Source organism: Hyla sarda, chromosome 1 (assembly GCF_029499605.1).
Source record: "Hyla sarda isolate aHylSar1 chromosome 1, aHylSar1.hap1, whole genome shotgun sequence".
In the NCBI taxonomy this organism is placed as follows: domain Eukaryota; kingdom Metazoa; phylum Chordata; class Amphibia; order Anura; family Hylidae; genus Hyla; species Hyla sarda.
Window position 1 is genome coordinate 157,099,151 of NC_079189.1, and position 24,679 is coordinate 157,123,829.

Below are 24,679 nucleotides of genomic sequence, written 5' to 3' on the forward strand. Positions count from 1 at the left end.
TTTGTAAATTACTTCTATTTAAAAATCTTAATCCTTCCAGTACTTATCATCTGCTGTATACTACAGAGGAAGTTCTTTTCTTTTTGAATGTCCTTTCTATCTGACCACAGTGCTCTCTGCTGAAACCTCTGTCCATTTCAGGAACTGTCCAGAGCAGGAGAGGTTTGCTATGGGGATTTGCTCCTGCTCTGGACAGTTCCTGACATGGATAGAGGTGTCAGAAGAGAGCACTGTGGTCAGACAGAAAAGAAATTCAAAAAGAAAAGAACTTCTGTAGCATACAGCAGCTGATAAGTACTGGAAGGATTAAGATTTTTAACTAGAAGTAATTTATAAATCTGTTTAACTTTCTGGTATCAGTTGATTTAAAAAAAAAATTGTTTCCAGCAGAGTACCCCTTTAACCCCTTAAGGACCGGGGTTTTTTCTGTTTTTGCATTTTCTTTTTTTGCTCCATGATTTAAAAAATCATAACTCTTTAAATTTTGCACCTAAAAATCCACATGATGGCTTATCTTTTGCGCCACCAATTCTACTTTGTAATGACATCAGTCATTTTGCCCAAAAATCTACGGTGAAACGGAAAACAAAATCATTGTGCGACAAAATTGAAAAAAAATATGCAGTTTTGTAACTTTTGGGGGCTTCCGTTTCTACGTAGTACATTTTTCGGTAAAAATGACACCTTATCTTTATTCTGTAGGTCCATACGATTAAAATGATACCTACTTATATAGGTTTGATTTTGTCGGACTTCTGGAAAAAATCATAACTACATGCAGGAAAATTAATACGTTTAAAATTGTCATCTTCTGACCCCTATAACTTTTTTATTTTTCAGTGTATGGGGCGGTATGAGGGCTCATTTTTTGCGCCGTGATCTGAAGTTTTTAACGGTACCATTTTTGCATTGATAGGACTTATTGATAGGACTTATTGATCATTTTTAAATGATATAAAAAGTGACCAAAAATGCACTATTTTGAACTTTGGAATTTTTTTGCTCAGCTCTGAGCGCGCGGCTAAAGGGTTAACAGCGCGCGGCGCCGCGATCGGATCTGCGCGCTATTAGAGGCGGGTCCAGGATTCACTATGACGCTGGGCCCGCCGTGATATGACGCGGGGTTACTGTGTAACCCCGCATTATATCAGGAGAGCAGGACCAAGGACGTACCGGTACGTCCTTGGTCCTTAAGGGGTTAAGGACAAAGCCCATTTTTACTTTAAGGACTCATAAGAACGGTGAGCAAAAATACCAGAACCACACGGAGGGACATAGTGAATGACCTGCAGAGGGCTGGGACCAAAGTAATAAAGGCTACCATCAGTAACTTACTACGCCGCCAGGGACTCAAATCATACAGTGCCAGACATGTCACCCTGCTTAAGCCAGTACATGTCTGGGGCCGTCTGAAATTTGCTAGAGAGCATTTGGATGATCCAGAAGAGGATTGGGAGAATGACATATGGTCAGATGAAACCAAAGTAGTAACTTTTTGGTAAAAGCTCAACTCGTCGTGTTTGGAGGAGAAAGAATGCTGAGTTGCATCCAAAGAACACCATACCTACATCATGCTTTTGGGCTGTTTTTCTGCTAAGGGACCAGGACAACTTCTCCGTGTAAAGGAAAGAATGAATGGGGCCATGTATCGTGAGATTTTGAGTAAAAACCTCCTTCCATCAGCAAAGGCATTGAAGATGAAACGTGGCTGGGTCTTTCATCATGACAATGATCCCAAACACACAGCCCGGACAACGAAGGAGTGGCTTCGTAAGAAGCATTTCAAGGTCCTGGAGTGGCCTAGCCAGTCTCCAGATCTCAACCCCATAGAAAACATTTGGAGGGAGTTGAAAGTCTGTGTTTCCCAGCAACAGCCCCAAAACATCACTGCTCTAGAGGAGATCTGCATGGAGGAATGGGCCAAAATACCAGCAACAGTGTGTGAAAACCTTGTAAAGACTTACAGAAAACGTTTGACCTCTGTCATTGTCAAAGGGTATATAACAAAGTATTGAGATGAACTTTTGTTATGAACCAAATACTTATTTTCCACCATCATTTGCAAATAAATTCTTTTAAGATCAGACAATGTGATTTTATGGATTTTTCTTCTCATTCTGTCTCTCATAGTTGAAGTATAACTATGATGAAAATTACAGGCCTCTCTCATCTTTTTAAGTTGGAGGACTTCAAAATTGGTGGCTAACTAAATACTTTTTTGCCCCACTGTACAATATGTCTGATTTATCTTTGCATCATAAAGTTGACAGAAGCCTCTATGGTACCAGAACCCACATGGTATACTATTTTGGATACTACACCCCTGAAGGATCGTAACAAGAAATACAGTGAGCCTTAACACCCCACAGGTGTTTGACAAATTTTCATTAAAGTTAGACGTGAAAATGAAAAATTAGATTTTTTTTTCAGTAAAATGCTGGTGTTACCCCAAATTTTTCATTTTCACAAGGGGTAATAGGAGAAAATGCCCCAAAAATTTGTAAACCCATTTCTTATGAGTATGGGCATACCTTATTTTTGCACATAAACGGCTCTGCAGGTGCACAACATGGTTCAGAAGCAAAGGAGCGTCATTGGGCGTTATGGGGAGAGAATTTTGCTGGAATTGAAGTTGTGGGCCATGTGCGTTTACACAGCTCCCATGGTGCCAGAACAGTGGAACCTTCCACATGTGCCATCATTTTGGAAACTACACCCCCTCAAGGAACATAGCAAGGGGTACAGTGAATATTTACACCTCACAGGAATAGTGGGCCATACAAATGACATTTTTTTTTTTCACAAAAATGCTTGTGTTTCCTCAAATTTTTCATTTGCACAAGTGGTAATAGGAGAAAATTTGTAATTCACTTCTGAGAATGGAAATACCCCATATGTAGACGTAACGCGCCGTGTGGACGCACAACAGGGCTCAAGAGTCATAGAGCTGTGTTCGCATTTGAGGCCTATGACATATCAGTAAAAAAAGAAACACCCACATGTGACCCCAGTACAACCCCTGGGGAATGTGTATAGGGGTAAAGTAAACCTTTTTCAATGCACGGGTGTTTCCTAAATTTATTTTCCAGGAGTGGATTAAGTGTAGTTTGGGGAAAATAAAAATTGCAATTTCCTTACTGATATGCCAATTATGTTCCCAGAATGATGACCCAGAGCATAGCCAAAAGAAAAAATTGTGCTTGCCCCAAACTCTATGCTCTGATTCATCATTCTGAGGCTGCTTTCACACTATGAATTTCTCCGTTTAGGAACTTCTGTCAGAAGTTCCGTCACTACAGCTGTGAAACCCGGCCGTTACAAAACCCCTGACGGCCGTGACTAAATTGCATTGCAGCCTATGGGGATTTGTAACTGCCCATTTGCACCCATATATGCCCGTAATTCATTACGGGCGTTATCCAGTGACGGGACATCGTGGCGGAAAAATTACTGCATGCACAGTATAACGCCCGTAATGAATTACAGGCATATGCGGGTGCAAACGGGCAGTTACAAAACCCCATAGGCTGCAATGCAATCTAGTCACGGCCGTCAGGGGTTTTGTAAGCTGTAGTGACGGAACTTCTGACGGAAGTTCCTAAACGGAGAAATTCATAGTGTGAAAGGAGCCTGAGATACTTTTTTCGCTACATTGTAAATTTTCTGGTAAAATGAATGGTGTCATTACAAAGTGCTATTAGTTGCGCAAAAACCAAGCCTCCTATGGGTCAGTGGATGGAAAAATAAAAGAGTTATAGCTCTTAAAAGGCAAGGAGGAAAAAATAAAAATGCAAAAATGTAAATGATATATGTCCTCAAGGCCAAAATGTGCTGTGTCCTTAACCCTTTAACGACATAGGATGTAAATGTACATCCTGGTGCCCTGGTACTTAACCTACCGTCCCAGTGCTTCCTATACATGACGCGAGCACCAGGGTACGGGACGGTAGGTCCCGGGTACTATCCGCATCCAGGGACCCTTCAGTAATGGTGGACATTAGAGATTGTGCTGGTGTCCACCATTAACCCCTCAGATGTCGTGATCAATACAGATGACGGCATATGCGGCACTTTGAATGGATGATCGGATCGTCTGCGGCACTGCTGCAGGAAATCCAATTATTAAAGTTGGAGGACAGAGGTCCCCTCACCTGCATCTGTCCATCCTCCTGGCATCTTTTCTGGTCTGCTTTCCAGCAGACCAGAGAAGTAGATCACCAATAACACTGATCAGTGTTATGCATATGCATATCTAAAGATTGCAAAAAATAGTGCCCAGTGGGGACATAAAAAGTGTTAACAAAAATAGTAAAAAAAAAAAAAAAAAAGCTAAAAAAAGTGAAAAAAAATAACCCCTCCTCAATAAAGAATTAAATGGCCCCTTTTTCCCATATTATCCCAAAAAGCGTAAAAAAAATTAATAAATATATTTGGTATTGCTACGTGCGTAAATGTCCGAACTATCAAATATAATGATAATGATCCCCTAACCTGAATGGCATAAGCGTAAAAAAAAATAAAAAAAAGTCTAAAATTGCTGCATTTTTATCACATCATATTCCAAAAAATAATTACCGGTATTAAAAAACAATAAAAAGTTACATATATGTGGTACAGATAAAAATTACAGACCAGAGCGCAAAGAATGAGCCCTCATACAGCCCTGTATACGGAAAAATTAGAAAGTTATAGGTGGTCAAAATAGGGCAATTTTAAACATTCTTATTTTGTAAAAAAAAATTAAAAATTTTAAAGCAGTAAAGTAATAGAAAAGTATCTAACCATGGGTATCACTTTGTATTGACCCACAGAATAAATAAAAAATAATTTTACACTAAAGTGTACAGCGTGAAAATGAAACCTTACAAAATTTGCTAAATTGCGGTTTTCTTTTCAATTTCCTCACACAAATAATATATTTTTGGTTTTGCCATACATTTTATGGTAAAATAAAAGGTGTCATTACAAAGTCCAATGTCTCTCGCAAAATATAAGGCCTCATGTGGGTCTGTGAATGGAAATATAAAAGAGTTATGATTTTTTGAATCCGAGGAGGAAAAAACAAAAATGCAAAAAAAATAAAATAAAAAATAATCCAGTGTCATAGTTAAAAAAATAAATAAAAAGTGATATGTTACTGAGTACCTAATCCTGATCATGTACATATCATTTTTATGTGTCTAGGACCTATATATCCCTAACAAATAGCATTTATATATTGCTCACTTGCTTTGTGTTCTTGCCTTATGGAGGGGGTGTGTCAGTCTCTCTCCCTCACTGTAGATGACTCATCTGCTCTGAGCCTGGGAGCAGCCTGGCAGTCTGCAAATCACTGCACAGTAGTTTTTATGCATACGTTTTCTAGTAAAGCTGGATGCTAATCAACATAGCTATTACTATGTGTGTCATTCAGCTTTCACAGACTCCTGAATGTCTGATCAGCTTCTTTTTCATTCAGGAGTCAGAGAAAGCTTTGGCTGTTCAAGCATGCTGGGAGTTGTAGTTTTGCATTGCAACAGCTGGAGCTGCAGTGTCTATAAAGCACTGTGTTAGAGCAGTGTTGCCTTTAACTGTTGTAAAACTACAACTCCCAGCATGCCCACACATCCTTTTTCTGTAGTTTAGGAACAGCTGAAGGCTGTACTGGTGCAATGTTGATCTCCTATACTGGATACCAACACAGCCGGTATCCAGTATGCTGAAAAATACAGAGTAGTCTGTCTGCATAAAGATAGATGATCCCTAGTGGCGGCTATTTTCATTTTAGATTTTTTAGTAAAATATAATTTTTTTTAAATAAATGTATATTTAAAAAAGTCATCTTATCATTAGTACTACAAAATATAAAATGTTTTTCATAACGACAGTGCCTCTTTAACCCCTTAACGCATATGGACATTTATGAAAGCGTCTCCTGAGGTATGATGCGTGCTCAGCAGGTGAGCGTGCATCATACCCGGTTGGTCCTGGTTGCTATAAGCAACCAGGACCCATGGCTAATGCCGGACATCGCCGGCATTAACTCTTTAGACGCGGCGATCAAAGTTGATCGCCGCGTCTAAAGTGAAAGTAAAAGCTTCCCGGCAGCCCAGTCGGGCTGATCGGACCATCGCAGTAAAATCGCGATGTCCAAATCAGCTAGGACGCAGCAGAAGGGTCCCTTACCTGCCTCCTGAGTGTCCGATCGGCGATTGATTGCTCCAAGACTGAAATCAAGGCTTGAGCAATCAACCTCTGATAACACTGATCCCTGCCATTGAATGCAATGGCAGTGATCAGTGTATTGAATCAATCTACTGCATGTTATAGTCCTCTATGGGGGCTAGAACATTGCAAAAAAAAAAAAAAAAAAGTGAATAAAGATCATTTAACCCCTTCCCTAGTAAAAGTTTGAATCACCCCCCTTTTCCCAATAAAAGAAAAACTGTGTAAATAACAATAAAAATCAACATATGTGGTATCGCCGTGTGCGTAAATGGCCAAACTATAAAAATAAATCGTTAATTAAACTGCATGGTCAATGGCATACGCACCAAAAAAATTCCAAAATAGTGTCTTTTTGGTCACTTTTTATATCATAAAAAAATGAATAAAAAGCGATCAAAGAGTCCGATCAAAACAAAAATGATATTGATAAAAACTTCAGATCACAGCGCAAAAAATGAGCCCTTATACCGCCCCGTACATGGAGAAATAAAAAAGTTATAGGGGTCAGAATAGGACAATTTGAATACATTTTCCTGCATGTAGTTATGATTTTTTTCAGAAGTACGACAAAATCAAACCTATGTAAGTAGGGTATCATTTTAACTGTATGGACCTACAGAATAATAATAAGGTGTCATTTTTACCGAAAGATTTACTGCGTAGAAATGGAAGCCCCCAAAATTTACAAAATGGCGTTTTTTCTTCCATTTTGTCGCACAATGATTTTCTTTTCCGTTTCGCCGTAGATTTTGGGTTAAAATGACTGATGTCATTCTACAAAGTAGAATTGGTGGCCCAAAAAATAAGCCATCATATGCATTTATAGGTGCAAAATTGAAAGTGTTATTATTTTTAGAAGGTGATGAGGGAAAAACGAAAATGCAAAAACTGAAAAACCCTCCGTCCTTAAGGGGTTAAAATGTACCTGTCAGATCCCACAAAAAGAAAAAAAAACTGTTATATGTTATGCAGAACCTATTCCTGATCATGTACATGTATTTTCTACTAAAAAATATTTCCCCAATATATACCCATATTTCACACACAAAAAAATAGCATATTACAGCTGCTCAATGTCTTTTCCATCTTCCCAATGGAAAATACAGTCCCTCTCTTGCCTACACTGTGATGACTCCTTCCCCTCCCTCACTCTGCTGACTCACTGCTCTCAGGAGACTGGCATCCCTACTCTGTAACCCTTTCCTCTCTGGTTTTATGCTGTACACACACACACACACACACACACATGTTTATTGGAGATTGCCTGTACTCTACCACCAAAGACAATATGGTGAGTGTATAACTTACATCTTCCTAAATTAGTGCAAAGGTTTAGTGCTAAAAGTACAGTTGTTTGTTTTGCATACATTTTATATGTTTCTATGTCATTCATGTGTATCATCCTTAGGCAGTCCTGTAAGGCTGGGACTTGTAATTTTGGAATAGTTGGAGGTACAGTGTTTGGATAACTCTTATTTGCAGCAGTGTTGCCTTCAGCTGTGTGCCTACAGCTTTTGCAAACCTGTAACTCCCAGCATGCCCAGACATCCTTTGACTGTTGTTGTAGTTTTGCAACAGCTGGATTCACATATTTGGTAAAACTGTGTTACAGCAGTGTTGCTGCAGTCTGTGTTCCTCCTGCAGCCTTATCAATCAACCATCTCGTGTCCATGACCCTTGGACACCCTCATGCTGCTGTGGGACTCATAAGTGTCACAGGAGGTATGGGGACCCTAGTGGTGGGATTTTCAAAGGAAGTTTTCTTTAATAAAAAGTGAACATTTTATAAAGAAGTATATTATAAAAAAAAATATAGTTTTTATAGATGTACAACATATAAAAAGTTTTTATATCTTAAGGGGTTAAACACTTTTATACAGGCTGTGCACTCACTACATTGTGTGTAATTTCTTCAGTGTTGTCACATGAAAAGAATTGTGAGGGGAGGACTCACTTATGGGAGATACTGTACATGGCGTCTTTAACCTCTTGGGGAAGCAGGGCGTATGCATACTCTGCATCCCCGATCCTTAAAGACATAGGGTGTACCTGTATGCCCATGGGAATGCCTGCTGAAATCATTCGCCAAGTCCTGATACACCCCCCCATATCTGCGATCGCCGCAAATCGCTGGTCAATTCAGCCAGAAAATAAGGGGGATCAGGGCTGTCTGACACAGCCCCGGCCCCCCTGAAGGGATAGGAGTGAGGGGGCACACCCCTCCTATCCCTGTGATTGATCAGTTGGAAGCGGCCGACCAATCGCAGAAGGGGGGCGGGGGGTTAAAGTTAAGTTCCCCCGCTCTTCCCACCCATGGGCAGAGCGGGGGAACGGTGCGGCGACGTCATCCGGTGGCGGCACGGTGGCAGCGGTCTGGGTAAGTGGCCTGGAGATCTGGAGCACCACAGTTTAGAATCTCTAAACTGTGGCCCTTCAGATCTTGCTAAACTACAACTCTCAGGATGCCCAAACAGCCATTTGCTGTCTGGGCATGATGGGATTTGTAGTTTTGCAACATCTGAAGGGCCACAGTTTGGAGATCACTGTGCAGTGGTCTCTAAACTGTGGCCCTTCAGATCTTGCATAACTACAACTCCCAGCATGCCCAGACAGCAAACTGCTGTCTTGGCATGCTGGGAGTTGTAGTTGCGTGCCTCAAGCTGTTGCATAACTACATCTCCCAGCATGCCCTTTGGCTATCAGTGCTTGCTGGGAGTTGTGGTTTTTCCACAGCTGGAGGCACACTGGTGAGGAAACACAGAATTAGGTAACTCCAGTGTGCCTCCAGCTGTTGCAAAACTACAACTCCCAGCATGCACTGACAGACCGTGCATACTGGGAGTTGCAGATTTGTAACAACTGGAGGCACACTGGTTGGAAAGCACTGAGTTTGTCTGTTACCTAACTCTGTGTTTCCTCACCAGTGTGTCTCCAGCTGTGGCAAAACTACAACTCCCAGCAAACATGGAGCCCTGCTTGTCCTCAGTGTACAGAGCCCTGTTTGTCCTCAGTGTACAGAGCCTTGCTTGTCTTCAGTGTACAGAGCCCTGCTTGTCCTCAGTATACAGAGTCCTGCTTGTCCTCAGTGTACAGAGCCCTGTTTGTCCTAAGTGTACAGAGCCCTGCTTGTCCTCAGTGCACAGAGCCCTGCTTGTCCTCAGTGTACAGAGCCCTGCTTGTCCTCAGTGTACAGAGCCCTGCTTGTCCTCACTGCACAGAGCCCTGCTTGTCCTCACTGCACAGAGCCCTGCTTGTCCTCAGTGTACAGAGCCCTGCTTGTCCTCAGTGTACAGAGCCCTGCTTGTCCTCGGTGCACAGAACCCTGCTTGTCCTCGGTGCACAGAGCCCTGCTTGTCCTCGGTGTACAGAGCCCTGCTTGTCCTCGGCGTACAGAGCCCTGCTTGTCCTCAGTGCACAGAGCCCTGCTTGTCCTCAGTGCACAGAGCCCTGCTTGTCCTCAGTGTACAGAGCCCTGCTTGTCCAGAGTGTACAGAGCCCTGCTTGTCCTGAGTGTACAGAGCCCTGCTTGTCCTCAGTGCACAGAGCCCTGCTTGTCCTCAGTGCACAGAGCCCTGCTTGTCCTCAGTGTACAGAGCCCTACTTGTCCTCAGTGTACAGAGCCCTGCTTGTCCTGAGTGTATAGAGCCCTGCGTGTCCTCAGTGCAGAGCCCTGCTTGTCCTCAGTGCACAGAGCCCTGCTTGTCCTCAGTGCACAGAGCCCTGCTTGTCCTCAGTGTACAGAGCCCTGCTTGTCCTCAGTGTACAGAGCCCTGCTTGTCCTCAGTGTACAGTGCCCTGCTTGTCCTCAGTGTACAGAGCCCTGCTTGTCCTCAGTGTACAGAGCCCTGCTTGTCCTCAGTGTACAGAGCCCTGCTTGTCCATCCACAATCCTGTATTTTGTCTCTGCACAGTCAATAACTGCAGAGGCAAGACAGGATTTTTTCACTCTTAAATATACACATTTTTAAACCAATGCATATTATAAATATACATATAATGTTATTAACTACATTATATAAAACATTTTTGCAAATGACAAGTACGCTGTAAGGCTAGGTTTACATATGTGTTGGAGCTTTGAACCAGGTGCACCGTCGCAGATTTTATTTATTTAGCAGTATTTGACTGCACAATAAATACCTGAAGCCGTACTTTTTGTCTGATCAAATCCTGCTAAATAAGTCGAAACACAAAGGACCCCATTGAAGTCAATAAGATCTCTATGGTGCTATGTTCTTGTATTAAACTAAATAGCACTACATTTTTACAGAAGGCAATACTCCAAAAGGTCTTAATGATCCAGTTTATTCACACCCCATGCCATGCAATATTTCAGCTCTGCAAAACTTTTTTCAGAGACTGGTGACCGGAACAAGGTGAGGTGTGCACCATTATTTTTATTATTTTATGGTTCTAGTGCTGCTAGATTCCCTAATTTTTGTATTGGATTGAGACATTACAGCCTTGGCTTTTTTGAAAAGGCTGGTCAACCTCTTTAACCCCTTAAGGACCGGGGTTTTTTCTGTTTTTGCATTTTCGTTTTTTGCTCCTTGCCTTTAAAAAATCATAACTCTTTCAATTTTGCACCTAAAAATCCATATGATTGCTTATTTTTTGCCCCACCAATTCAATTCTACTTTGTAATGATGTCAGTCATTTTGCCCAAAAATGTACGGTGAAATGGAAAAAAAATCATTGTGAGACAAAATTGAAAAAAAATCCGCCGTTTTGTAAATTTTGGGGGCTTCCGTTTCTATGCAGTACATTTTTCTGTAAAAATGACACCTTATCTTTATTCTGTAGGTTCATACGATTAAAATGATACCCTACTTATATAGGTTTGATTTTGTTGTACTTCTGGAAAAAATCATAACTTCATGCAGGAAAATTTATAAGTTTAAAATTGTCATCTTCTGACCCCTATAAATTTTTATTTTTCCGCGTATGGGGCAGTATGAGGGCTCATTTTTTGCGCCGTGATCTGAAGTTTTTAACGGTACCATTTGTGCATTGATAGGACTTATTAATCATTTTTTCATTACCGTATATACTCGAGTATAAGCCGACCCGAGTATAAGCCGAGACCCCTAATTTCAACCCAAAATCCCAGGAAAAGTTATTGACTCGAGTATAAGCCTAGGGTGGGAAATACCTCATCCCCCCCCTGTCATCATCCAGACCCGTCATTAACATCCTCATCATCATCCCCTTGTCATCATCCCACACATCCCCCCTTCATCATCCCCTTATCATCCCACACATCCCCCTTCATCATCCCCTTGTCATCATCCCACACATCCCCCCTATCATCCCCTTATCATCCCGCACATCCCCCCTTCATCATCCCCTTATCATCCCGCACATCCCCCCTTCATCATCCCCTTATCATCCCACACATCCCCCCTTCATCATCCCCTTGTAATCATCCCCCCCCCCTTCATCATCCCCACCCCCCTTCATCATCCCCACACCCCCCCTTCATCATCCTCTTCTCATCATTCGCCCTCAGTGGTCTTCAACCTGCGGACCTCCAGAGGTTTCAAAACTACAACTCCCAGCAAGCCCGGGCAGCCATCGGCTGTCCGGGCTTGCTGGGAGTTGTAGTTTTGAAACCTCCGGAGGTCCGCAGGTTGAAGACCACTGCGGCCTTCAACATCATCCAGCCCCCTCTCACCCCCTTTAGTTCTGAGTACTCACCTCCGCTCGGCGCTGGTCCGGTCCTGCAGGGCTGTCCGGTGAGGAGGTGGTCCGGTGAGGAGGTGGTCCGGGCTGCTATCTTCACCGGGGGCGCCTCTTCTCCGCGCTTCCGGCCCGGAATAGATGCGTTGCCTTGACAATGACGCAAATGACGCACCTCTGCGTCGTTGTCACGGCAACGTGACTATTCTGAGGCCGGGCCCGAAGCGCTTAGAAGAGGCCTCCCCGGTGAAGATAGCAGCCCGGAACCACTATCCCACCGGACCACCTCCTCACCGGACAGTCCTGCAGGACCGGACCAGCGCCGAGCGGAGGTGAGTACTCAGAACTAAAGGGGGTGAGAGGGGGCTGGATGATGTTGAAGGCCGCAGTGGTCTTCAACCTGCGGACCTCCGGAGGTTTCAAAACTACAACTCCCAGCAAGCCCGGACAGCCGATGGCTGCCCGGGCTTGCTGGGAGTTGTAGTTTTGAAACCTCTGGAGGTCCGCAGGTTGAAGACCACTGCGGGTGGGGGAGTTCACTCGAGTATAAGCCGAGGGGGGTGTTTTCAGCACGAAAAATCGTGCTGAAAAACTCGGCTTATACTCGAGTATATACGGTATATAAAATGGGACCAAAAATGCTCTATTTTGAACTTTGGAATTTTTTTGCGCGTACGCCATTGACCGTGTGGTTTAATTAACGATATATTTTTATAATTCGGACATTTCCGCACGCGGCGATACCATATATGTTTATTTTTATTTACACTGTGGTTTTTTTTTATGGGAAAAGGTGGGTGATTCAAACTTTTATTAGGGAAGGGGTTAAATGATCTTTATTCACTTAATTTTTTTCACTTTTTTTTTTTGCAGTATTATAGCTCCCATAGGGGGCTATAACACTGCACACACTTATCTTTTACATTGATCAATGGTTTCTCATAGGAAACCATTGATCAATGATTCTGCCGCTTGACTGCTCATGCCTGGATCTCAGGCACTGAGCAGTCATTCGGCGATCGGCACCAGGAGGCAGGTAAGGGGACCCTCCTGCTGTCCTACAGCTGTTCGGGATGCCACGATTTTACCATGGCGATCCCGATCAGCTCCCTGAGCTAACTGGCATTGGTTTACTTTCACTTTAGACGCGGCGTTCAAGAGTTGATCACAGTGCCGTGCGCTATTAGTCACGGGTCCCAGCTTTTGACCAAAAATGCACTATTTTGGACTTTGGAATTTTTTGGCGCATACGCCATTGACCGTGCGGTTTAATTAACAATAAATTTTTATAATTCGGACATTTCCACGCGGCGATACCATATATGTTTATTTTTATTTACACTGGGTTTTTTTTATGGGAAAAGGGGGGTGATTCAAACTTTTAAGAGGGGAGGGGTTAAATGATCTTTATTCACTTTTTTTTCACTTTTTTTTTGCAGTGTTATAGCTCCCATAGGGGGCTATAACACTGCACACATTGATCTTTAGGAAACCAGTGATCAATGATTCTGCCGCTTGACTGCTCATGCCTGGATCTCAGGCACTGAGCAGTCATTCGGCGATCGGACAGCGAGGAGGCAGGTAGGGACCCTCCGGCTGTCCTGTAAGCTGTTCGGGATGCCGCGATTTCACCGCGGCTATCCCGAACAGCTCCCTGAGCTAACCGGCATGCTTTCACTTTCACTTTAGATGTGGCGCTCAACTTTGAATGCCACGTCTAAAGGGTTAATAGCGCGCGGCACCGCGATCAATGCAGCACGCTATTAGCCACGGGTCCCGGCCGTTGTTAGAGCTGTGGCCCCGCGTTATAGATCGGAAGCGGACACATGACATTCCAGTACGTCATGTGTCCTTAAGGGGTTAAAGTTGACATTGTATGCCACTACACCCCAGCAAACCTTGTGGTATCATACCCAAGAAGACTGGAGGCTGTAATCACTGTGGATGCACTCACCGGGGTATTTTGCTTTATTCAACTCTCCATAAAATGGTACAGCGGGTAGACACAGTGGAGCAGCCTCGCAGCGACAGACTGTTTCCCGCACTCAAAGCGCACTTCCTTGGGCTGCCAATCTGTGCCTCCGCTCACAAATCACAGGGTTACCATGGCGAGGTCTAAACAAAATACAAGAGCGGTGCAGAACGAAGTTAAAACTAATTACAAAAATTAACTTAGGTCATTGCGATCATTTAGACCGGTTGGCCCTAGGGCCTCCAGTCTGAGGATCCAGCGTGCTTCACATTGGAGTAGTAATTTGTGACGATCACCTCAATTTTTTGGACATTCAATTTTTTCAAGCCCTGCAAATTTAAGTACTGATCCGTCCCCTCCGTGAGCCTCGTTTATGTGTGCGATGTGCCTAGGAGCACCCTTTCCAGTATGAATGGATCGCAGGTGCTCTCTAACCCATATGAACAGGCTCCTAAAGTCTTCCCCACATAAACGAATTCACATGTATATGTATGTATACAACATATGTGGTCCTGCAAGTTATAAGTTGTTTAACCACATGCTGAGTACCACCGACTGAGATACTCTTTTTTGCCAGATTCTGCACACAGAATGAGCAGTGTTTACATGCAAAGTTGCCCTAGGACATACTGTCGGTTAGCCAACAACCTCTTTTGTCTTCTTCTGAGTGTGCACTATGTGGTGCTCCTTCTGAAGGTGATAAGGGGTTGGTCACCGGTAGTGTTGCTCGCGAATATTCGCAATGCGAATTTTATTCGCGAATATCGCATATTCGCGAATTCGCGATTATTCGCGAATATAGCACTATATATTCGTAATTACGAATATTCGTATTTTTTTTTTTTTTTTTTTACAGTTCAACATCACAGTGATCATCCCTCTCTGCTTCCAGCTTGTGTGGTGTAAAGAAGGCTCTAATACTACTGTGTGATACCGGTGTGCGAATGTTCGCATATGCGAATATTTGCATATGCAAATTTTCGCATATGCGACTTTCAGCTTATGTTAATGTATATGTCAATTTTCGCATATGCGAATTTACGCATATGCTAAAATAGTCGCGAATATTGCGACTATTTGCGAATATATGACGAATATTTGCGAATATATTCGCGAATATTCGCAAATTCGAATATAGCATATGCCGCTCAACACTAGTCACCGGTTGTCTGTTCTAGCAAAGGATCTCTCTATAACATGAACCAGTAACGTCTAATTGCAGCGGTAATGACTGAATTCATGTTGCTATTGGCAAAGGCAAAATTAAAACGTTTTAGTTCTGGCTGTGTGATCTTTTAATTTTTACTTTTAAGCAGGGCTGATCTTTCTACTTTCTCTGCCCTCTCAAAACACTGCTTGATCAATTCCTCAGGGTACCCACTTTGCAAGAAACGATTCTTCAATTCTTCAGCTTGCTTATAATAGCTTTCGTTATTACTATTTATCCTCTTCAGCCGCAAGAATTGGCTGTAAAGGATACCCCTAAGTACATGTAGTGGATGTGAGCTATCCAAGTGAAGAATCGAATTCATAGCAGTAGATTTTCTAAATCCTGAGGTGACTAACTTATCTTGAGAAATTTGGATTTTGACATCAAGGAAATCGATCTCCTGGTCCCCAAAGACGGAGGTGAAGAGCATGTTCATGTCATTAGACATATTAAGATAATCCACAAATTTAATGAACATGTCCTCATCCCCGTCCCAGATGACCAGAATATCGTCCACATAGCGCAGCAGAAGTTTTACATTACTACAGAAGGGGTTTTTGTTTGAAAATACAAATCTCCTCTCGAAAATCTAGATGAAAAGATTGGCGTAGGTACAAGAGACTGGAGTCTCCATGGCTGTACCTCCTATCTGTCTATACCAGATTTCATCACAAGTAAAGGTGTTATTACTGAGGACCAGCCCTAGGGACTCAGAGATGAAATTGTACGGGTTAGAGGGCACCTGCGATCAATTCATAGTGGAAAGGGTGCTCCATGCTCATCGCACACAACGCTCACAGAGGGGACGGATCAGTACTTAAATTTGCAGGGCTTGAAAAAAATTGAATGTCCAAAAAATGGAGGTGATCGTCACAAATTACTACTCCAATGTGAAGCACGCTGGATCCTCAGATTGGAGGCCCTAGGGCCCACCGGTCTGAATGATCTCAACAACCTAAGTTCATTTTTGTAATTAGTTTTAACTTCGTTCTGCACCGTTGCTTGTATTTTGTTTAGACCTCACCATGCTAACCCTGTGATTTGTCTATTTAATACGCACCTGTGAGCGGCGGCACAGATCGGCAGCCCAAGGAAGTGCGCTTTGAGCGCAGGAAACAGTCTGTCGCTGCGAGGCTGCTCCTCTGCGTCTACCCACTGTACCGTTTTATGGAGAATTGAATAAAGATTTCTACTTGCAAAATACCCGGGTGAGTACATCCACTTTTTTCTTGAACTGTATGCCTTTGCTTGTCTATCTTGGAGTGCACCCCCGAGAGAGTTTCCCAGGTTCAATACCGGTGTCTTACATCCAAGACGGGGCTCATTATGGGCTGCAGTGCTGGGCTCACCTGTTTCTATGATTTGTTCCATGTACAGTATATGTTTGCTTCTTTATTGAGAATTATTATGATTCTAACTAACCTGCTCTTAGCGGACTGGATATATCCAAAGAAGTAGAGGTGGCGCCCATAGATGTATACTAAGCCAAACAGTGAAGCGAGTTCTGAAACAAAAATTACACGTCCATCATATATCAGCTATGTATGAACAGCTTTAAATAGAGACATAGTTCATCTAAATACTTTTTAGTCATTCAGTAGATGCATTTTACTAATACATATCATTTTCCTTGCCATCTAGATATATAAAAGTAATTTACAGTCAATTCAGCAAGCTAGATTTTTTTTTTTATATTGGACTCAGTGTACGACATAGGGACAGGACATCAGAGGAAGCAGGAAAACGAAGAACAATGGAGACCGGGAGCCATCAGAACAGCAGCCGAAGGGGATCGGGGCCTGTAAGTATGCTTTTTTTGCTGTGCAGATTTTGCCACATATTTTTAAAATAAGATTTTGAGTGACATAATGATAAAAAATAATACTGTAAAGTTTGCCATACAAAGTTTAAACAGCCCACCACTTTAATCCTGTATTTTCAATAGACAGCTGCATGTATGTAAACACACTCCCCTGATACAACATAACTGCTTTGAAGTGTCACAGAAACAGGTCAAAAGTTTTAATCAGTCAGGGTCTTAGAGACCCCCACCAATCGTTAGAGTGCGTAGTGTAGTAGGCAGTAGTGCGCTTCTCTCCCCGGCTCTCAACAATCTCCTTCCTGCTTTTCTGCTAGACTTATAATGAGACCACAGGATGGAGACCACCACAAGATGAGGAGTAAAGCGCACTCCTAATGTTTTTTAGTTGTCTCAGCACTGAGACCATACCAATCCAAAAGTTGGATATGTCTTTGTGACATGTCAAAAGTTCTTACACGTGACAGCTGCTACACTTGCAGCACTTAAATGATGGTGAGCCTTAGAAACCATTCATAGATAGATACAAATAATTTAGCAATGGAACAAACCCGAAATAGAGGAGAAATAATAATTTACATTTTACAAAATTTTTAAGAAAATTACCTTGATGAAAGAACCAGCCGGCTGCCCAAAGATCGACCAAAAATAATGCATAGAATTCAATACAGTTTTGTCTGCAATAGAGGATATAGTTAGTGATCTGTATATTGTGTTGTCATCTTTTTGATAGAAAATAAATGGATTACATCCCCACAGTCCTGTTGTACAATACAGTTATCTCATTTACTACTGTCCATCAGAAAATAAAACTCTAAAAAAGCATAATCCATGCACTATATACAGTAAAACAATATTGAGCAATATACTGCATAGGAGTAGCGTACAAAAGAAGAAAGGGAACCCATAACAAACATCAATATAGGCATCCTATAAACAAACCTTATTTTGCCCCCCAGGACTGAAAGGGCTGATGTTTATTTCCCCTTGCTGTCCATGACCCATTGGGCAGTGTCCCCTGCATTAATGTGCTGACAATGCAGTTCCCTGGAGAGAGGAGTACAGCATGGTTTCTTACCAATAGTAAAAGAAGTAGGACCAACCAGGACAGGGCTCCCTCTCGCCAAGGGCAACATAACAAATATCAATATATGCCTATAATGGCATCTTATTTTGCTACTCAGAACAGAAAAGTCTGATGTTTATTTCTCTTTGCTTTCCATGACTCATTGGTCAGTACCCCCTCCATTAATGTGCTGACAAAGTAGTTTCCTGGAGAGAAGAGTTCTGCTTCTGGGTCTGGGTTGTGGGTGAGTTCAGGGCTGCACTCTTTCCCTGCCCAGATGTGACAGTGTATTTTTGTGGATGGGAGGATAGCAGAGTGTTTTTTTCTTTTTTTTTTTTATATAGAAACAGAAGAGCTCCTGTGATATTTACCACAGGAGACCATTGCTACTGCCAACAAAATATGTATTATATTTAGAGGCCAGGGTTGCCACTGACCTACGCAAGGTAAGTACACTGCTCCAAAAAATAAAGGGAACAATAAGATAACGCATCCTAGATCTGAATGAATTAACTAATCGTATGAAATACTTTCTTCTTTACATAGTTGAATGTGCTGATAACAAAATCACACAAAAATTATCATTGGAAATCGAATTTATCAACCCATGGAGGTCTGGATATGGAGTCACACTCGAAATCAAAGTGGAAAACCACACTACAGGCTGATCCAACTTTGATGTAATGTCCTTAAAACAAGTCAAAATGAGGCTCAGTAGTGTGTGTGGCCTCCACGTGCCCGTATTACCTCCCTACAATGCCTGGGCATGCTCCTGATGAAGGTCCTCCCAGACCTGGACTAAAGCATCCGCCAACTCCTGGACAGTCTGTGGGGCAATGTGGCATTGGTGGATGGCGCGAGACATGATGTCCAAGATGTGCGCAATCGGATTCAGGTCTGGGGAACGGGCGGGCCAGTCCATAGCATCAATGCCTTCCTCTTGCAGGAACTGCTGAGACACTCCAGCCACATAAGGTCTAGCATTGTCTTGAATTAGGAGGAACCCAGGGCCAACAGCACCAGGATATGGTCTCACAAGGGGTTTGAGAATTTTATCTCGATACCTAATGGCAGTCAGGCTACCTCTGGCAAGCACATGGAGGGCTGTGCGGCCCCCCAAAGAAATGCCACCCCACACCATTACTGACCCACCGCCAAACTGGTCATGCTGGAGGATGTTGCAGGCAGCAGAAATTTCTTCATGGCATCTCCAGACTCTGTCACATCTGTCACATGTGCTCAGTGTGAACCTGCTTTCATATGTGAAGAGCACAGGGTGCCAGTGGCGAATTTGCCGATCTTGGTGTTCTTTGGCAAATGCCAAACGTTCTGCACGGTGTTGGGCTGTAAGCACAACCTGTGGATTTCGGGCCCTCATACCACCCTCATGGAGTCTGTTTCTGACCGTTTGAGTGGACACATGCACAATTGTGGACTGCTGGAGGTCATTTTGCAGTGCTCCTCCTTGCACAAAGGCGGAGGTAGCGGTCCTGCTGCTTGGTTGTTGGATTCCTACGGCCTCCTCCACGTCTCATGATGTACTGGTCTGTCTCCTGGTAGCCCCTCCATGCTCTGGACACTACGCTGACAGACACAGCAAACCTTCTTGCCGCAGTTCGCATTGATGTTCCATCCAGGATGAGCTGCACTACCCGAGCCACTTGTGTGGGTTGTAGACTCCGTTTCATGCTATCACTAGAGTGAATGCACCGCCAACATTCGAAAGTGACCAAAACATCAGCCAGGAAGCATAGGAACTGAGAAGTGGTCTGTGGTCACCACCTGCAGAACCATTCCTTTATCTTGCTAATTGCCTATAATTTCCACCTGTTGTCTGTTCTATTTGCACAACAGCATGTGAAATTGATTTGTAGAGAAGCCATGGGGTGTCCCTGGGGTGTGAAGGTGAAGTGGATGGGGCAGATTTTGTAGCCCAGGGGCAAGGTGTTATTAACCCCTAAATGTTCGTGACGCCAGGGCATGGTTTTCCCGGTAACCACCAGAAAGGTAGTACCGCTATCCCAATGTTAGGCAGGGCAATAATAGTCCAAGACCAGGTAAGGGTTAACGGTAGCTTTACTGAGGTAGACAGATGGATATAGTCTTTACAGCTGGGCCAGGATCCCAGAGAGGTGGCCAGTAACACAAAAGGACCTCGCAGCTTGCTAGGACTTGTAGTGACTTTGATAGACTTTAGGACAGCCACGCTGACTATGATAGACTAGATTATGGACTTGACTTGACTGTAGGTATAGACAGCAGACATAGAAGACTTGAATTCTTCTGGTGTGGCAGTAGGTTAGACTTGAGGCCTCCAGATGTGCTGGACACTAGCTCTGAGACGTCTGGTCTTTACTGTGCCTCAGGATCTAAGAGAGATATTGTAATGACTGCCCCTCTAATAAAGGGGGGCGGAGCCAGAAGCCCATTGATCAAGCTGCAGGTCACGTGGTTAGCTGGTTCTCTCTGGGTAACAAACACATCATGTGAACATATTATCATGTGACTAACTCAAAGGTCTTTTATACATAACACACATAACACTATACATAATATATATTACTATGGGGAAGACACTGCAGGAGAGCCCCTAAGACACAGAGCGACTCAACCTGACAGCGCCTAAGTACTGTACGGGACTATATCCCGTACTGGGACATCACAGATTGTCACTCAATGGTGTTTCCTGAGTGAACAGTGTGATTTCACAGAAGTGTGATTCACTTGGAGTTACATTGTGCTGTTTAAGTGTTTCCTTTATTTTTTTTGAGCAGTGTATATAAAAAATATGTCACAGAATTGATAGACGTTGGCACTAAAACTAGGGATGAGCCATATCACTAGACTTTTTGCCCTTAAATATCTAGTATGGATCAACACAAGATTTGCCACATTTGCCAGAAGCTCACAAGCTAAAAAAAATCCTTTCTGCTGTATGTAAAGGAAAGAGCAGAAACCTTCTTTACCAATTGGAGGCGTGAGGCTCACATGTCAGCTCTATACCCACTACATCTATGGGAGGCGTGAGGCTCACATGTCAGCTCTATACCCACTACATCTATGGGAGGCGTGAGGCTCACATGTCAGCTCTATACCCACTACATCTATGGGAGGCGTGAGGCTCACATGTCAGCTCTATACCCACTACATCTATGGGAGGCGTGAGGCTCACATGTCAGCTCTATACCCACTACATCTATGGGAGGCGTGAGGCTCACATGTCAGCTCTATACCCACTACATCTATGGGAGGCGTGAGGCTCACATGTCAGCTCTATACCCACTACATCTATGGGAGGCGTGAGGCTCATGTCAGCTCTATACCCACTACATCTATGGGAGACGTGAGGCTCACATGTCAGCTCTATACCCACTACATCTATGGGAGGCGTGAGGCTCACATGTCAGCTCTATACCCACTACATCTATGGGAGGCGTGAGGCTCACATGTCAGCTCTATACCCACTACATCTATGGGAGGCGTGAGGCTCACATGTCAGCTCTATACCCACTACATCTATGGGAGGCGTGAGGCTCACATGTCAGCTCTATACCCACTACATCTATGGGAGGCGTGAGGCTCACATGTCAGCTCTATACCCACTACATCTATGGGAGGCGTGAGGCTCACATGTCAGCTCTATACCCACTACATCTATGGGAGGCGTGAGGCTCACATGTCAGCTCTATACCCACTACATCTATGGGAGACGTGAGGCTCACATGTCAGCTCTATACCCACTGCATCTATGGGAGGCGTGAGGCTCACATGTCAGCTCTATACCCACTACATCTATGGGAGGCGTGAGGCTCACATGTCAGCTCTATACCCACTACATCTATGGGAGGCGTGAGGCTCACATGTCAGCTCTATACCCACTACATCTATGGGAGGCGTGAGGCTCATGTCAGCTCTATACCCAATACATCTATGGGAGGCGTGAGGCTCACATGTCAGCTCTATACCCACTACATCTATGGGAGGCGTGAGGCTCACATGTCAGCTCTATACCCACTACATCTATGGGAGGCGTGAGGCTCACATGTCAGCTCTATACCCACTACATCTATGGGAGGCGTGAGGCTCATGTCAGCTCGATACCCACTACATCTATGGGAGGCGTGAGGCTCACATGTCAGCTCTATACCCACTACATCTATGGGAGGCGTGAGGCTCATGTCAGCTCTATACCCACTACATCTATGGGAGGCGTGAGGCTCACATGTCAGCTCTATACCCACTACATCTATGGGAGGCGTGAGGCTCACATGTCAGCTCTATACCCACTACATCTATGGGAGGCGTGAGGCTCACATGTCAGCTCTATACCCACTACATCTATGGGAGGCGTGAGGCTCACATGTCAGCTCTATACCCACTACATCTATGGGAGGCGTGAGGCTCACATGTCAGCTCTATACCCACTACATCTATGGGAGGCGTGAGGCTCACATGTCAGCTCTATACCCACTACATCTATGGGAGGCATGAGGCTCACATGTCAGCTCTATACCCACTACATCTATGGGAGGCGTGAGGCTCATGTCAGCTCTATACCCACTACATCTATGGGAGGCGTGAGGCTCACATGTCAGCTCTATACCCACTACATCTATGGGAGGCGTGAGGCTCACATGTCAGCTCTATACCCACTACATCTATGGGAGGCGTGAGGCTCACATGTCAGCTCTATACCCACTACATCTATGGGAGGCGTGAGGCTCACATGTCAGCTCTATACCCACTACATCTATGGGAGACGTGAGGCTCACATGTCAGCTCTATACCCACTACATCTATGGGAGGCGTGAGGCTCACATGTCAGCTCTATACCCACTACATCTATGGGAGGCGTGAGGCTCATGTCAGCTCTATACCCACTACATCTATGGGAGGCGTGAGGCTCACATGTCAGCTCTATACCCACTACATCTATGGGAGGCATGAGGCTCACATGTCAGCTCTATACCCACTACATCTATGGGAGGCGTGAGGCTCATGTCAGCTCTATACCCACTACATCTATGGGAGGCGTGAGGCTCATGTCAGCTCTATACCCACTACATCTATGGGAGGCGTGAGGCTCACATGTCAGCTCTATACCCACTACATCTATGGGAGGCGTGAGGCTCACATGTCAGCTCTATACCCACTACATCTATGGGAGGCGTGAGGCTCACATGTCAGCTCTATACCCACTACATCTATGGGAGGCGTGAGGCTCACATGTCAGCTCTATACCCACTACATCTATGGGAGGCGTGAGGCTCACATGTCAGCTCTATACCCACTACATCTATGGGAGGCGTGAGGCTCACATGTCAGCTCTATACCCACTACATCTATGGGACTAAAGTAATCAGGTGCAATGTATGGACTAAATGCTATATTTGTTGGACATGGCTTTACATTTTTTTATTGGTATTTCACTGTTATCTTGGGCTCATGACTTTTAAGTATCCTAAGTAACAGTTTGTGAGTACTTTTAACTGATTGTAAAGTTAACATTAAATGTTTATTTTGCTTACTGGGCACTCCTGATAACCAGACTGTGGATTGTGTTACATTCTTGAGAAGTTGTTATGTCTATGACCACAGTAAAACATTGACATACTCTTTTTCAATCAGACTGTGACCAACATGTTTCGACTTTTTTCCAGTCTACGGGGGAGATTTATCAAAACCTGTTCAGAGGAAAAGTTGCTGAGTTACCCATATCAACCATTTAGATTGCTTCTTTCTTTTGATTGTATAAACCCTAGAGGACCTGGGAATCATACTTGTAAATGAGCAAAATTGTCTAGTTATATGGTGATGCTTCCATGCATTCATATTACTACATATCTACTTTTTCCATTTAGGACAATATTTATGCCAACTTCCCTGTCACCCAACATTGCTAGAAATTGATATAATTTAGATAGAAAGTAACAAAGCAGGGGAAATATTATTAAATCTTGTATTAGCTTTAAATCTGGAAGATGTGTAGTATATTATCCAGGAACAGCTAGTTTAAGGGTACGTTCACACGTGCGGATTTACAGCGGATTTTACGCTGCGGATCCGCTGGGGAAGGCCTTGCTCTATGTTGGCTTTACATGTGCCTGCTGGTAATGGCAATACGCCGCTACGAGCAGACACACTGCGATGTGCGAGTCACAGTATACTCACACATCGTGGGAGCTCTCTGCCTAGCTCAGAGCAGGGAGAGCGGCCGCGATGTGCGAGTACGCCGTGCACATCGCTGCACTGTGTCTGCTGGTAGTGGCGTATTTATGTCAGTATAGTAAAGACATGTAAAGACAGTATAGAGCGGGGTCTTCACCAGCGGATCCGCAGCAAAATACGCTGCGAAAACCCGCGCGTGTGAACGTACCCTTAGACACAAAACAGCTTTTTTTTTCTACTTACAAATAACTGAATGATACTACCCAGAAACTGGTAGTGAACCTGCCCCATGGAGCATCACTATGGACATCTGGGTAAAGAGTTTTTGCCACAATCATTTAAAATATATTTTTAACAAACCTTCAATAGAATAAAAGCACATAAAACTATTATTATGTAATCTCAATCACTTTATATATCCTTTTCTATGTATTTCAATACATACTGTGCTCTGAAGGTTCTTTCAAACTCTGGGTGTCCACTGACAGCTGGAGGTATCACCTTGTGCTTCATTCTCGAATTTCCTACCAGTTTAGCAAAATATGCTGCAATAACAAA

At 43.7% G+C, this 24,679-nt stretch overlaps 1 protein-coding gene across 2 annotated transcripts in view; it reads right to left on the minus strand.

Annotated features, from left to right (window-relative positions):
• The window catches only part of MGST2 (microsomal glutathione S-transferase 2), a 67,595-nt gene that overhangs the window by 12,931 nt on the left and 29,985 nt on the right, over positions 1-24,679 (minus strand). For both annotated transcript variants that reach the window (XM_056551748.1, XM_056551749.1), the window contains exons 2-4: positions 24,567-24,666; positions 17,494-17,564; positions 16,491-16,572 (exon numbers count right to left, since the gene is read on the minus strand). In XM_056551748.1, the coding sequence (XP_056407723.1) occupies positions 16,491-16,572; positions 17,494-17,564; positions 24,567-24,666 (253 nt within the window). The remainder of the gene's footprint in view (positions 1-16,490; positions 16,573-17,493; positions 17,565-24,566; positions 24,667-24,679) is intronic.